The sequence below is a fragment of the Engystomops pustulosus genome, chromosome 2, assembly GCF_040894005.1.
Source record: "Engystomops pustulosus chromosome 2, aEngPut4.maternal, whole genome shotgun sequence".
Taxonomy (NCBI): Eukaryota; Metazoa; Chordata; class Amphibia; order Anura; family Leptodactylidae; genus Engystomops; species Engystomops pustulosus.
Genome location: NC_092412.1, coordinates 150,993,106 through 151,008,415, shown reverse-complemented (window position 1 = coordinate 151,008,415; position 15,310 = coordinate 150,993,106). Strand labels below are relative to the sequence as shown.

Here is a 15,310-nt window from a genome sequence, read left to right as displayed (position 1 = left end):
CTGCTGAGCTATTTTCCGATGCCCAGGTTTTCCACCGGTCGCAGTCTGTGGGTGATGATGACATTATTGACGTAGTGGAAGAAGTGTGTAAAGAGGTGTCGGATGATGAGGAGACACGGTTGTCAGACAGTGGTGAAGTTTTTGTCAGGGCAGGAAGTCCGAGGGGGGAGCAGACTGAGGGATCGGAGGATGATGAGGTGACAGACCCAAGCTGGGTTGATAGGCCGGGTGAACACAGTGCTTCTGAGACGGAGGCGAGTCCTATAGCAGAACAGGTTGGAAGAGCCAGTGGTGGGGCCAGACAGAGAGGCAGGGCCAGAGCTGGTGCATCCGCACAAAATGTTTCCCGTAGTCAAGCTCCCATGGCAAGGGCTAGATTTTCAGAAGTCTGGAGGTTCTTTAAAGAAACACCGGATGACCGACGGACTGTGGTGTGCAACCTGTGCCAAACCAGGATCAGCAGGGGTTCCACAACTACTAGCTTAACTACCACCAGTATGCGCAGGCATATGAATGCTAAACACCCCACTCAATGGCACCAAGCCCGTTCACCTCCGGCCGGGCACACCACTGCTCCTTCCCCTGTGTCATCTGCTAGTCAGCCCCCTTCCCAGGACCCCGGCCCAAACACCTCATGTGCGAAAACCCCATCTTCGCCTCCACGATCCTCCACAGCATCCACCAGCGTTCAGCTCTCCATACCCCAGACGCTGGAGCGCAAAAGGAAGTATAGCGCAACCCACCCACACGCCCAAGCCCTCAACGTCCACATCTCCAAGTTGCTTAGCCTGGAGATGCTGCCCTATAGGCTGGTAGAGACCGAGGCCTTTCGAAACCTCATGGCGGCGGCCGCCCCTCGGTATTCGGTCCCCAGCCGCCACTATTTTTCCCGATGTGCCGTCCCAGCCCTGCACAAGCACGTGTCAGAGAACATCATCCGTGCCCTGACCAACGCCGTTTCTGACAAGGTCCACCTGACCACGGACACGTGGACGAGTGCTGCCGGGCAGGGCCACTATATATCGCTGACGGCACATTGGGTTAACTTGGTGGAGGCTGGGACCGAGTCTGACCCTGGGGCTGGTCATATACTGCCGACGGCGAGGATTGCGGGGCCTACCTCGGTCCAGGTCTCAATGGCCTACTATGCCTCCTCCTCCTCCCACCCCTCCTCCACCTCCTCCTCCGAATTACCATCTGTGGGCATGGCGCCATCAGTCGGTAGCTCTAGGCACAGCAGCAGTGCCGTCGCTAAGCGACAGCAGGCGGTGCTCAAACTGGTGGCGGCTCTGCAACTCGGCAGACTGACACATGTGCCATGCCTGGCCCATGTGTTAAATCTGATAGTTCAGCGTTTCCTCAAGACATACCCCAATCTGTCTGATTTGCTCACGAAGGTGCGCCGCATCTGTGCGCATTTCAGGAAGTCCAGCACAGATGCTGCCACTCTCAGGGCAGCGCAGCGCCGCCTCCAACTACCCGCTCACCGACATGCCCACGAGGTGGAATTCAGCATTAACCATGTTATCCAGAGTTTACCAGCAGCGCAGAGCGATTGTAGACTGCCAGATGTCAACTTCCACCAGAACTGGTAGTCAGGTCAGTCAGCTTCCTCAAGTCTACAATGAGGAGTGGACATGGATGTCTGATATCTGTCAGGTGCTGAGTAACTTTGAGGAGTCAACACAGATGGTCAGTGGCGATGCCGCCATCATCAGCCTCACCATCCCGCTGCTTGGCCTGTTGAAAAACTCTCTGGTCAGCATGAAGTCGGAAGCTTTGCGCTCGTCACAAGAGACGGGGGAAGAAGATTCCCTTGTTGATAGCCAAAGCACCCTTAGGTCTGTTTCTCAGCGCATATCGGAGGAGGTGGAGGAGGAAGAGGAGGAGAATGTTGGCGAGACAGAAGAGGGGACCATTGTTCAGTCCTTCACTGTTCAGCGTGTATGGGCAGAAGAAGAGGAGTTGGAGGAGTTGGAGGAGGAGGAAATGGGCAGTCAGGCCAGTGAGGGGAGTGAATTCTTGCGTGTTGTGACTCTGGCGCATATGGCAGATTTCATGCTAGGCTGCCTACACCGTGACCCTCGCGTTCAAAGAATTTATTCCAGCACAGATTACTGGGTATTCACTCTCCTGGACCCACGGTACAAGCAAATTCTTTCCACTCTCATCCCTGGAGAGGAAAAGAGTGTGAGAATGCATGAATACCAGCAGGCCCTGGTGCACAAGCTGAAACAGTATTTCCCTTCTGACAGCGCTAGCGGCAGAGGGCGTACTTCTGCGGGACAAGTAGCGAGGGAGAGTAGGCGAGCAGGCAGCTGTTCCAGCACTGGCAGGGGTACGCTTTACAAGGCCTTTGCCAGTTTTATGTCACCCCAGCAAGACACTGTCACCTGTCCCCAGTCTCGGCAGAGTAGGGCTGATCTTTACAGAAAGATGGTGAGGGAGTACGTAGCTGACCATACCATCGTCCTAAATGATCACACAGCTCCCTACAACTACTGGGTTTCAAAGGTGGACATGTGGCACGAACTGGCACTGTACGCCTTGGAGGTTCTTGCTTGCCCTGCCGCTAGCGTGTTGTCCGAGCGGGTTTTCAGTGCAGCTGGTGGCATCATCACCGATAAGCGTACACGCCTGTCGACTGACAGCGCTGCAGGCTAACGCTTATCAAGATGAATAAAGCCTGGATTTCTCAGGATTTCCATTCTCCACCAGGTGAAAGAAGCTCAACCTGAATAATGTATGCACTCTTCCTCCCCATTGTCCTCCTTCTCCTCCTCTTTGTACACTAAAGCAGAGGAAACTGGCTATTTTTTGCCAGGGCCAACTGGCTCTAGCTATAGTACTCTATGTATTTAATTTTTCTGGAGGGCCACCTACCCGGTCCTCTGTTTTAAGCAATTTTTGGGAGTGCCACATACAGGCACTCAATCTATTTCATTTTTTCTGGAGGGCCACCTACCTGCTCCTCTGGTTTGAAAACTTTTTTGGACTGCCACATACAGGCACTATCCAAATTAAATTGTCTCCATAGCAGCCTCCACATGTCGTCTTTTTAGCTGGCTCCACACGTTGTCTCCATTGCTACCTCCACACGTCATCGCCATAGCTGCCTCCAAAAGTCGTCCATATAGCTGCCTCCATACATGGTCTCCTTATCAAACGAACTGTGTCAGGCAGAATTTTGGGTTGTTTTCATGGATTCCACATCAAACTTGTTAACTTTGTCGCCACCCTGCTGTGTAATCCACAAAATATGCTGGCAAACTTTTATCATTTACCGATATTATTTCAGCGCTTCTTGCGCATCTGTTTACATTCCCCTCACCCGCCATAACCCAAACTTATAAGAACGCTACTACACTTGATCTTATACAAAAGGTTCTTAGAAGTGCTGTTTGGGGAGTAGCCTAGAGACAGGGGCTTGGATTGGCGAAAGCTCGCCTGGCAGCGGAGCGCCAGCTCCATCTCAAGATCCAACTAACATAGTTTTAACTGCAGCACCTTTAATCTACTACTAGTTCACTGCCTCCATACATGGTCCCCTTATCAAACGAGCTGTGTCAGGCAGAATTTTGGGTTGTTTTCATGGATTCCACATCAAACTTGTTAACTTTGTCGCCACCCTGCTGTGTAATCCACAAAATATACTGGCAAACTTTTATCATTTACCGATATTATTTCAGCCCTTCTTGCGCATCTGTTTACATTCCCCTCACCCGCCATATCCCAAACTTATAAGAACGCTACTACACTTGATCTTATACAAAAGGTTCTTAGAAGTGCTGTTTGGGGAGTAGCCGAGAGACAGGGGCTTGTATAGGCGAAAGCTCGCCTGGCAGCGGAGCGCCAGATCCATCCCAAGATCCAACTAACAGTTTTAACTGCAGCACCTTTAATCTACTACTAGTTCACTGCCTCCATACATCGTCCCCTTATCAAACGAGCTGTGTCAGGCAGAATTTTCAGGTGTTTCACCAGATACATAGTGGAACTCGGCCCATCTGTCGCCACCATGCTGGACACCTGAAGTTGCTATCATAGCAGCACAATATGGATGCCCCATACTGTCGCTCTTAATTAATGGAACCATTTCCGTAAAAACAATTAAAAATAGAACCACTATGCTATTCCATTATTCCTAGGTGAAATATTCAAACGACCCGGCCTGCTTTGAAAATTATCATTTTTTCAAAGTAAACACTTCTGGCCCCCAGGCCCATTTTGGGTGGGGAGGAGCTGAGAGACAGGGGCTTGGACAGGCGAAAGCTCGCCTGGCAGTGGACCGCCAGCTCCATCCCAAGATTAGGCAGCCTCAGAGGCATCCATGCATGCTGCCCCTGCTGTTTGCTGTCCATTTTGCCTCCACAATCCTCCACAGCGTCCACCAATGTCTCATTTCAACTCTCTATACCCCAGACGCAGGAGCACGAGAGGATATGCAGCACATCATCCCCTTATCAAACGAGCTGTGTCAGGCAGAATTTTCAGGTGTTTCACCAGATACATAATGGAACTCGGTCTATCTGTCGCCGCCATGCTGGAGACCTGAAGTTGCAATCATAGCAGCGCAATATGAATGCCCCATACTGTCGCTCTTAATCATGGAAGTCGTCTCCATGGCTGCCTCCACATGTCGTCCCCTTATCAAAAGAGCTGTGTCAGGCTCATTTTTCGGGTGTTTCACCAGATACGTTATGGAACTTGGTCACTATGTCGCCACCATGCTGTGTTATCGACTAAATATACCGTCAACCTTTGGTTCACATAGGAAATCATTTCAGCGCTTCTTGCTCACCTCCTTTGGTGAAGCCTGAGTCCATTTAGGGTATGTCGCCATGACACTCTCTAGCCTGCCGCTGCCTCTGCATGCCATCCCCTCTAGTGGCAGGGTCAATTATTGCATGTTTTAGATGCTATCTAGCCTCATTCGGTCACTCTGTCATGGCCATGCTGTTGCCCATAATTTTGGCATAATGGTGCGATTAAGCAGCCTCAGAGGCATCCATGCATGCTGCCCCTGCTGTTTCCTGTCCATTTCCATGGTGTTTCCATCCTTTTCTGAGGTTCCCAGGTGTTTGGCCAAGCTTCCCTGTGCAGAGCCTTGGTCCCCTTGAAAAATGCTTGAATCTCCCATTGACTTCAATGGGGCTCGTTATTCGAGACGAGCACTCGAGCATCGGGAAAAGTTAGTCTCGAATAACGAGTACCCGAGCATTTTAGTGCTCGCTCATCTCTAGTAATCATCTTATATGTGACATCCATGGCTTCCTTTTAAAAGCAACTTATAAAAATATGCCAATAATATTGCACTTTTCATGAAAAGGCTATGCTTATCCATTTAGTTGTACTACTGGATGTATGACACATGCCTCATGGGACCTAAGATATGAATACTGCTCTAGTTTGTACCTGATTCATTGATATTGCTTTGAACTTTGTCATCGATCAATTTCATTAAAGTTTATTGAACAGAAAAATATGCCAATAAACCTGAAAAGCTCTGGGGGGTTTTTAACAGAACCCATCTGTGCTGCAGATTCAAAGGCTTTTACTCCCTCCTCCCAATGTGAGCTAAAACTTCCCTTGCTGCTGTGATATAATATCTAAGGGGAGAAGTTCTAAGGAAACAGATGGGAAGGCTGAGACAGTATAACAGTCTATAAAGCTGCAGCACTGATTGGTCTGGTAACACCCCCAGTATCCCTTCAGCATCATTAGCATAATTGGAAAAATTGATTTTAGAAAGAAGGAGGCAATTGATAACAATTATAAGAATATTACCACAATCATAGCTTTCTTATTTTTTAGCTTTCCTTTAAATGGCACAGATTCCTGTGTCATTTTAGCCATTTATCTGTATGTTCCTGTAATATCCACATATTTCAGCTTTTTCATGGAGGAATATATTAAACTGTATATTAATTGCCCTGTTACCTGTGAAGTTGTGACCATTACCTATTGTAAACAGTCCCTCATCATCTACAGATCTGTGATACTTGTTTATGAAAGCCTGTCTTACAGAGAATTAGATGACTGCTGAATTAATTATCATAAAGATCAAACATTGAAAGTCTGAATTTTAGCATATCTTTTTTAAAATACATATATTGAAATGGAAAATTAAAAAAAAAACTTAAAAATGTTTTCACATGAATGATTGATATAAACAATGGATCTTTTTCAGAAACCACAGATTTCTGATTTAGCAATAAGCCATTGCTTTTAATGTGACAAGTACACTCCAGAAATATATTTGCTATAGGTGCTGGAAATTTGACTTAGTCTGATGAGATGAGAGATTGTGGAATAAGCCAGATTCTATCTCACAATATTTTCTTTGTTTTCATTGAGTTTTATTGTTTTATTACTCTTTAGAACATTTTTATGGAAACAAGTGGGATTAATCAGTAATTGAATCCCAGTATTTGGTTAAAAGCCTGTTCTTTGCTTGTTCTTGGCCTGAATATGTGCTATTTATTATATGCTGCTTCATTGTTTGTCTTTAATAAGGATGTGGTAATTGTAGCACCAACTGTCTGTGCATGTTACAGAATTATTGCTATAAACTGTTATTATGATAATGATGAGCTGGCAAGAGAGATTGTGTCTGGATTATAAAGTATTTTCCACACATAAGAGCTTTAAACAGGTTTTTTATTGATTTTAGACAGTCAAGATGTTTGTCATTGATTTTTGTAACATGATGGTGATTGTATATTGGCTAATGTAAAACCAGATTTGCTTTATCTCATTAAAAAATTGTTTAGATTTTATTTATTTAGTCATACTCCGTCTGTGATTGTTTTTCAATTAAGTTTACAGAAATGACTTCAAATTGCAAATCCATATAAAGTGGTTATTTTGTACTTGCTACATCTAATCCTAATGAGCTCGAGAAATGGGGGAGATTCATGTATTGTAGTTTGGAAAAAATGCTTGCGTGACCTGAAAGATTGATGTAACTGTATATAAAGCAGATCTATTAGTCTATTAGTCTATTAGTCTTTTCTTACTATTATTAACTTGCTACTTCATCTTCTTAATATACAGGGGGTCTAGGTTTCACAACTGCAAAAAGTAAACTTTGTGTGGGGCTTCTGTCTATAATGGCCCATATTTTTTTTAAACATGCGCATTTGATCAGGGTTTTACATTTTAACTTACTTAAGTTAAATCCAGAATATATCCATATACTTCAACTAAATTTTAAGTGCTGCCACAGGGATGGAGATATGTAGAGAATTGGTATGAAATGATCTGGAGATTTTATGTGTTTTTGACTTTCAAACACTGATGCAAAACACTGGGAAGCGAAAGGCTGGAAGCACAAAAGATCTAATAAAAAGGTCCTAGGGACTTCTTGTTGGATCAGAGCTGATGGTGTCACATAAACTGTACATATTAACTAGAATATTGTCCATTTAAGGGCGTCTATTCGATTTTACCTTAAATGGCTAGCTGTTTGGCTCATATTTATGGTAATTATGACATATAAACAACATATGTCATAGTAACATGATAGATGTGGATCCCACTTCTAGGACACGCACCAATCTTGAGAATGGGGGTCTACTGACCAGCTTGTCATGGCTGGGTTGAACTCAAATCGAGGTGCATGTGTGGCCATAGCATTCAAGCTTATGGGAGCTATTAAATAGTTCAGCATGTGTGAGCTGCGGGTTGCTACTTGATCTTTAGGTGGCTGTAGCTTTATCCCTAATTTTCTTGACTTGTGATGAGGCCAACCAATCTTAAAGGGACTAATCAATATTCAATACCACTTGACTGCTAGCATAAAATTTACTACAAGTTGCATTTGATAAATCTGCTGTATAACAGCTCAAAAGTTTTACAGTGTTTTTCTCCCACATTTAAAATGTAAATGAAAAGACTAAAAATATAAAACATTTGGCACAAATTAGCCTAATTTTCAACAGTTTGACAACAGCGCTCTGGATTTGATAAATGATCTCCATAGCTTTTGATGTATACATTGCAAAAGGTCTCTAACAATTCTAGTCCTTATATTGGGCATAAAAATACATGTCCAAGATGTTATTTTACTCCAGTTCACTATACATTGCTTCTATGGCAGAGTAATTTAGTGTTTAAAAGAATAGAAATTACTTTCTTTGTTTTATCCTCTTTGCAGCCTATTAGGAACAGAACATGTTATAAACTCTCTACAGTTTTTGTTTTAGCGATTGAATCTATCCATAGAAACTAAGCACAAACTTGTGCATTTTACGGGCCACAAGCAACAGGCAGTGTACACTGCACCATGAGCGTTCCCAATAGAAGTCAATGGCATCATGAGTTAGTATGCAGTATGTGTGGCTAGCTCACGGTCATAGAACATTAATTTTTTTCTATTTTGCAAAAGGAAAGGGCATAACAAAGCAGCATTTTAAATTTACTCACGAACTCACCAATGTAGTTAAAATTACTCAGCTCAATACAGCAATTCTTCTCCTTTCCCATCTCTAAAGAATATTTGATAAAGAGTATAATACAGATACCCTGTAAAATCAAATGAAAAAAAGGTTAAGGAAAAAATTATGAAATAAAAAATATAGTACTGTATATTATATACCACTTAATTCATTAGACCGTACTTTATTAAATAATTGTAAAGAGAATAAGGGCCTTATTATTGTCTGGAATCTATTCTACTCTTGTTGATTATAGTATTACAAAAACAACCAACTCATTTCAATATGGTTGATCTGAAATACCAGGGGTGGCACATGGACAAGCATGGTACTGTTTCTGGAAACAGAGCTTTTTGTATCCTAATATTTGAAAAGAGCCACATTAGCCCCAGAAGCCTATATTTGGTTGAGACACATAATGGGGCACATTTACTTACCCTGTACTGGAGTACAACCCAATGCACTGTGCCACGATTCACTAATATCACGCACCCGATATCATGAATGTGGCATACCCCGCTCAGGTCTGACAGAGTTCACCATCTTTTTAATGGTGCATGTAAGTCTTTGGGCTTGTGACACACCCCCTAAAATATGTCCCATGTAAGCCAGCGCACCTGCACCAAAGAAATCGTTGCGTGTGACACAATCGCAACGTACCCGCCACTTAAAAACCTGTGCAAGCCAATTTCCCATTGAAAATAGGGCACAGTCCCAAAAACATGCATCGCAAAGTGGCACAAAGCCTTAGTAAATGTGTCCCAATGAGTCTTACCCTAAGGCCTTACACACATGACCATTTTGTGGGCCCATGATATGGCTGCACAATTTGCGGCCACATCACAGCCCCATAGAGGTCTGTAGCAACTGTTTATGGTGAGGTGACTCAGCCGTGAGAGTTTCCCGCTTGGCACCTGGTTATGGTGAGGTGAGGGTCTCCCGCTGTGAGGGTCTCCCGCCTGTCTGCTACGCACTGGAACCAATTCCAAAACAGCCGTGTGCAATGGGCCTAGAAGTGGCTTGGAACTTTGCTCCACTTAACGTTTTTGGCAATCGGCGATCCATTGTCATGACAGTCTTGGATCACACAAAAATCTGAGGCTGTCATGTTTTAGACTATCTATTGCAATGTAGTATGGCAGTAAATGGTAGGATAAATCAGGCAACCTAGGGTTAAAGTACCCTAGGGGGTCTGAAAAGGAAAGGTAAAAAAAAAATAAAGAAAGTTAAAAAATAATTACATTAAATTTAAAAACCTAAAATTTTAATTATTTTTTATACAGTAGGTTTTAATTTTTGTAACCTATACAAATATGGTATCTCTGTGAATTGAAATTTGTTACACAGAAAACAAGCCCTCATACAGCTCTTTACATGAAAAAATAAAAAAGATTTTTGAAGGTGGGGAGTGAAAAATGAAAACGCAAAAATGAAAAAGGGCTTTGCCATTTAGGGTTTAAAGATATGGTAATAGTTCATTGCATTTCATTAAAGGCTTGACCACACAGAAAAGGTCACTTTTTTATTTTTTGTTGTATTATAAGAATAAATATGCCCTTGTACTTTTAGAAAATATAATTTCCACATGTACAGCACAGCATAGTAAATCATGTGGTTAAACATGTTGGGTGTTATTTATCATACGCTGGCACTCCTGCGCAGCCTGATATATCCAGAGGCTTCCATTTCTTGATGTATCCGGTGGGGTCCTGCACAGAGCTTATCTAATAAATGCAATTAAAAGTAATAAACGCAACCAGCGACTTTTCAAATATGAAAATTCACCGATTGAAAGGACAGGAACGCCCAGCACTGGCCCACTCCCTGCCAGCCGTGCCTGGCCCCACTTCACGTTCCCCACTTCAAGTTCCTCCATGCCCCACTGGCGTGCAGGTGGTAGATTGGGGAAAATAATTGCAAGTTCTAGCTATAAGCTAGCATTTGCAATTACTTCAGGGCTGACGTGACACAGAAGCCCTGATACATATCCCCATTATGTATATCATCATGTCTCAAAAAGCCTTATCTAGAAAAATTCTTGGCTAACAATTTATATTTTAATACTGTGTTTCATGGATGTAAGAGGAAATCAAGTACAGTTTTGTACATACTATATGGACACCATATGATGCTCTAATGTGGAACCTAGAGAAAGTGGTTCCATTTCAGGTTGGTACCACTCCTTCAAAGTAGGACACCCAAAAAATTTTTCTAAACTAAATTTCTTATTGGTGGCTTAACATGTGAGTTGTTTGTGCCCTTCTGGTCCTCAGCTGTGTCATGTGAGCAACAATTAAATTCTCTAGCCCACACAGATTTCACGCTACACAGAGCTAGATTGTCCTTAAGGTGCTCTCATAGATATAAATGAAAAGAATCACTTCCGGTGACATGCTAAAATATTCTTTGTACTACTTTAGCCAGTGGTTAAAAAGATGAAAGTCGAGAGTCCCCAGTTGATGGTTTTAAATCTCAGAGAGAAAAGAGGGTTTGGGAATACAAGAATAACACTTGACACTCTCAGAAGAGGAATGAATTTGTCAGGTGGATTTAGGTATTTTTATGACTCTTAAGGAATCTGTTCCTCAGACCTGGTGGGGTCATCACAGCCATGGACCAGATCTTAATCAACCATCTCACTCCCCAAGTACTAAAAAATTTACTGGTAATTGTGTTTACTCATCTCTTCTTACTTCAAACATATCCTAATTTGTCCAATTGTGAATTATGAATTTGTGTTGTATTTAGATATTGTTTTATACTATGCCTGATGAAGAGACCAGAGTAGGCTTGAAAGCTTGCAATTGTCATTATCCTTTTGAGTTAGCCAATAAAAGGTATCATCAACTGAGGATTCTCAACTTTCATCTTTCCTGTGATACATAAGTTTGGAGGATTGCAGCAGACTGCTGTTTTGGGTTATGTTTAATTGGTTTCTAATTACAGTCTCTGTTTCACACTCTGTGGTGACTTTGTTCTTTAGCTGCTTTGTACTTCAGTCCTGGAGTTTATATTCTTTAAGCAAGTTTTTTTTATGGTGGTACCAGTTCTCGAACAGTTTCTTTGCATTATTAAGTCTCTGATGACTTTTTCACTAGCAGTTGTTGTCTGACTGCATAATCTCATGTAAAAGAAGAGTGAAGAAAAAAATACCTTTTTGAGACTGAGTATATTTGATGGTGCGCTTTCGAGAATACTAGTTCTCTTCGTCAGACATGATCTTAACATATTCTTATGTAGAAAGTCCTAACCAGCCAACTCCCTGCCTCTGTCTTACTACCAGTGTTAAAATTGCTCATCATGTTACTTCCATTTCCACACATAACTAAGGCTTCTAAGACTCTTCTCACGATGTGAATGTGCTCTTAAAGAACATTGGGCCCCCCTCAGTTCTACAGAAGTGTTCACTATAAATCCACTCAGTCTTAGGTTTCTCATAGATGAGTGGCTGGTTTTCCATCATAAGAGATGCACTAGGAACTTCTAATCATTCACCTCTTGTAATGTTTGACTAAATTCACAGATTCCACTGATGTCCTACTATAAAAAGACACATCTGGCTTAAAGTTCTCAGATTTTATATTTGATAATCACTGTCAGGCATTAATTTTACTAAATACCCTCATCAACGTCTGCCTTTTTCATGCATATATGCACACAGATCACCACTAACTGGAAATGTTTTCACCTTCCGTTTTTGTGGTAATAGAAAAGTTTCCATTCTCAGTTAAACTTCACCTCCCCAGGGGAATAAATACGTAATCTTTGAGACAAGACACTCATCTGTAAGATAGCACCTGCGATCACTAAAGTAAACTACAGGCAGAAGTTGCTACAACATGCCGGCTATGTATATACAGTGCCTACAAGTAGTATTCAATCCCCTGCAGATTTAGCAGGTTTGATAAGAAGCAAATAAGTTAGAACCTTAAAACTTCAAACAAGAGCAGGATTTATTAACAGATGCATAAATCTTACAAACCAAAAAGCTATGTTGCTTAGTTATATTTTAATAAATTTTAAACATAAAAGTGTGGGTCAATTATTATTCAACCCCAAAGTTTAATATTTTGTGGAATAACCCTTGTTTGCAATTACAGCTAATAATCGTCTTTTATAAGACCTGATCAGGCCAGCACAGGTCTCTGGAGTTATCTTGGCCCACTCCTTCATGCAGATTTCTCCAAGTTATCTAGGTTCTTTGGATGTCTCATGTTGACTTTAATCTTGAGCTCCTTCCACAATTTTCAATTGGGTTAAGGTCAGGAGACTGACTAGGCCACTGCAACACCTTGATTTTTTCCCTCTTGAAACAGGCCTTGGTTTTCTTGGCTGTGTGCTTTGGGTCATTGTCTTGTTGGAAGATGGAATGACGACGCATCTTAAGATCCTTGATGGAGGAGCGGAGGTTCTTGGCCAAAATCTCCAAGTAGGCCGTGCTATCCATCTTCCCATGGATTTGGACCAGATGGCCAGGCCCCCTTGGCTGAGAAGCAGCCCCACAGCATGATGCTGCCACCACCATGCTTGACTGTAGGGATGGTATTCTTGGGGTCGTATGCAGTGCCATCCAGTCTCCAAACGTCACGTGTGTGTGTGTGGTTGGCACCAAAGGTCTCGATCTTGGTCTCATCAGACCAGAGAACCTTGAACCAGTCTGTCTCAGAGTCCTCCAAGTGATCATGAGCAAACTGTAAACGAGCCTTGACATGACACTTTGAAAGTAAAGTAAAGGTACCTTGCGTGCTCGTCTGGAACGGAGACCATTGCAGTGGAGTACGTTACTTATGGTATTGACTGAAACCAATGTTCCCACTGCCATGAGATCTTCCCGGAGCTCCTTTCTTGTTGTCCTTGGGTTAGCCTTGACTCTTCGGACAAGCCTGGCCTCGGTACGGGAGGAAACTTTCAAAGGTTGTCCAGGCCGTGGAAGGCTAACAGTAGTTCCATAAGCCTTCCACTTCTGGATGATGCTCCCAACAGTGGAGACAGGTAGGCCAAACTCCTTGGAAAGGGTTTTGTACCCCTTGCCAGCCTTGTGACCCTCCACGATCTTGTCTCTAATGGCCTTGGAATGCTCCTTTGTCTTTCCCATGTTGACCATGTATGAGTGCTGTTCACAAGTTTGGGGAGGGTCTTAAATAGTCAGAAAAGGCTAGAAAAACAGATAATTAATCCAAACATTTGAAGCTCATTGTTCTTTGTGCCTGAACTACTTCTTAATACTTTAGGGGAACCAAACAGAATTCTGTTGAATAATAATTGACCCATACTTTTATGTTTAAAATTTATTAAAATTTAACTGAGCAACATAACTTTTTGGTTTGTAAGATTTATGCATCTGTTAATAAATCCTGCTCTTGTTTGAAGTTTTAAGGCTCTAACTAATTTGCTTCTTATCAAACCTGCGAAATCTGCAGGGGGTTGAATACTACTTGTAGGCACTGTATATACATAGCCGGCATGTTGTAGCAACTTCTGCCAGCTATATCTACTGTATAGTTATGACTTTTGCAGCATTTTCAGTATTTACGGCCTTCTCTGCTACTGTATTTCATAGCTACTGCAGTTCCTTTCACTATACACAGTTGTATTGCAATGCACAGTGATATCTTGGCATACTACTTACACCTTAGTGACTATAAAACACTGTCTTTTTGTCACTTTGTACTTTATTGGTCTGAAACACAATAATAAACCAGAATAACATATTTAAAGGGGTGAATTCACTTTAGAGCAAATCTATCATCTGGATGTACCATTTTTTTTTCTAGCTCCAGCATGTTGCAGAGGCATATTGCTCTTCTATTAACCCCTAAGGTGAAACAAAAGTGGAAGTGGAGCATTTTAAGAAATCTAAAAAAAAAGTCCACACTATTTGAATTCTATGGTTTATATAACAGAATGTAATAAAAAAAATAAAATAAAATAAGGGAAATAGGTCAAACTCTGTTTTATTATTAATTTACCAAAAATAACGTAAAATGAAAGAGCCAAGTGTGAGAAAATAAGTACCTCCCATGTATCAGTAGGTTGTAGAACCCCTTTAGCCTAAATAACTTGAAGTCTTATAACTTGAATAACTTCAGTCTCTATAATATCAGTCTCTATCATTATTCTAGTATACTGATTGGCTGCAATGGGTCCACTTACTCATAGTACTTCCAGCCCAGCCGCAGCAGGATTCCTAAAATCCCTTTTATAGCCAAACATATTGCTTTTTAAGCCATGTTCACTCATATTTTCTTATTTATGTCATCTATAAGAATATCAGAATTTTTTTAGATTTTCTTTTAGGTTTTTTATTTGTGTCTGCCTTTATTGACATCAATGTTAACCAAAAATGAAAAGAAAAACTGAAATATTGCCTCTTTTAAAAAATGTTTTGTTTTGTACAAAAGAGACTATAGCAGTCAATGTCATACTTATGAAGACTCCAAATGCTAATAAGTATTCTATTTATTTTATCAATGTGATAAAAAGATATAATAAATGGACAATGGCGTTTACTGCATGAAATAACCATTTTACTTTAAAATAAATTATTCACATATGATTATGTGAAATATTCCCTGATGTCTAAAAACCATAGAATTCAAAGAGGATGTACTTTTGTTTTCTCATGACTGTGTTTTCTCTTACAATCATGCATGATAAATGAATTGACAAATATTTACAAATCCCTGTTTTTTCATTAGGGAGCCCTCTTCATAGATATCCAGTGTTTGCTGCATTGTGAACCACGATCTGTGCTGTTAACTGTGTACTCCCAGGCAGTGACTCCCAGGCATTTCATTAAGCCACATCTGTTATGGTCTGCAGATCAGGAAAATCACCATACACTACATTACAGTTGTATTGCATTATATGGT

General features: G+C 41.8%; 1 protein-coding gene across 2 annotated transcripts in view; it reads right to left on the bottom strand.

Annotated features, from left to right (window-relative positions):
* Window positions 1–15,310, bottom strand: part of LAPTM5 (lysosomal protein transmembrane 5) — a 64,740-nt gene that overhangs the window by 37,174 nt on the left and 12,256 nt on the right. For both annotated transcript variants that reach the window (XM_072133097.1, XM_072133098.1), the window contains exon 2: window positions 8,436–8,526. In XM_072133097.1, the coding sequence (XP_071989198.1) occupies window positions 8,436–8,526 (91 nt within the window). The remainder of the gene's footprint in view (window positions 1–8,435; window positions 8,527–15,310) is intronic.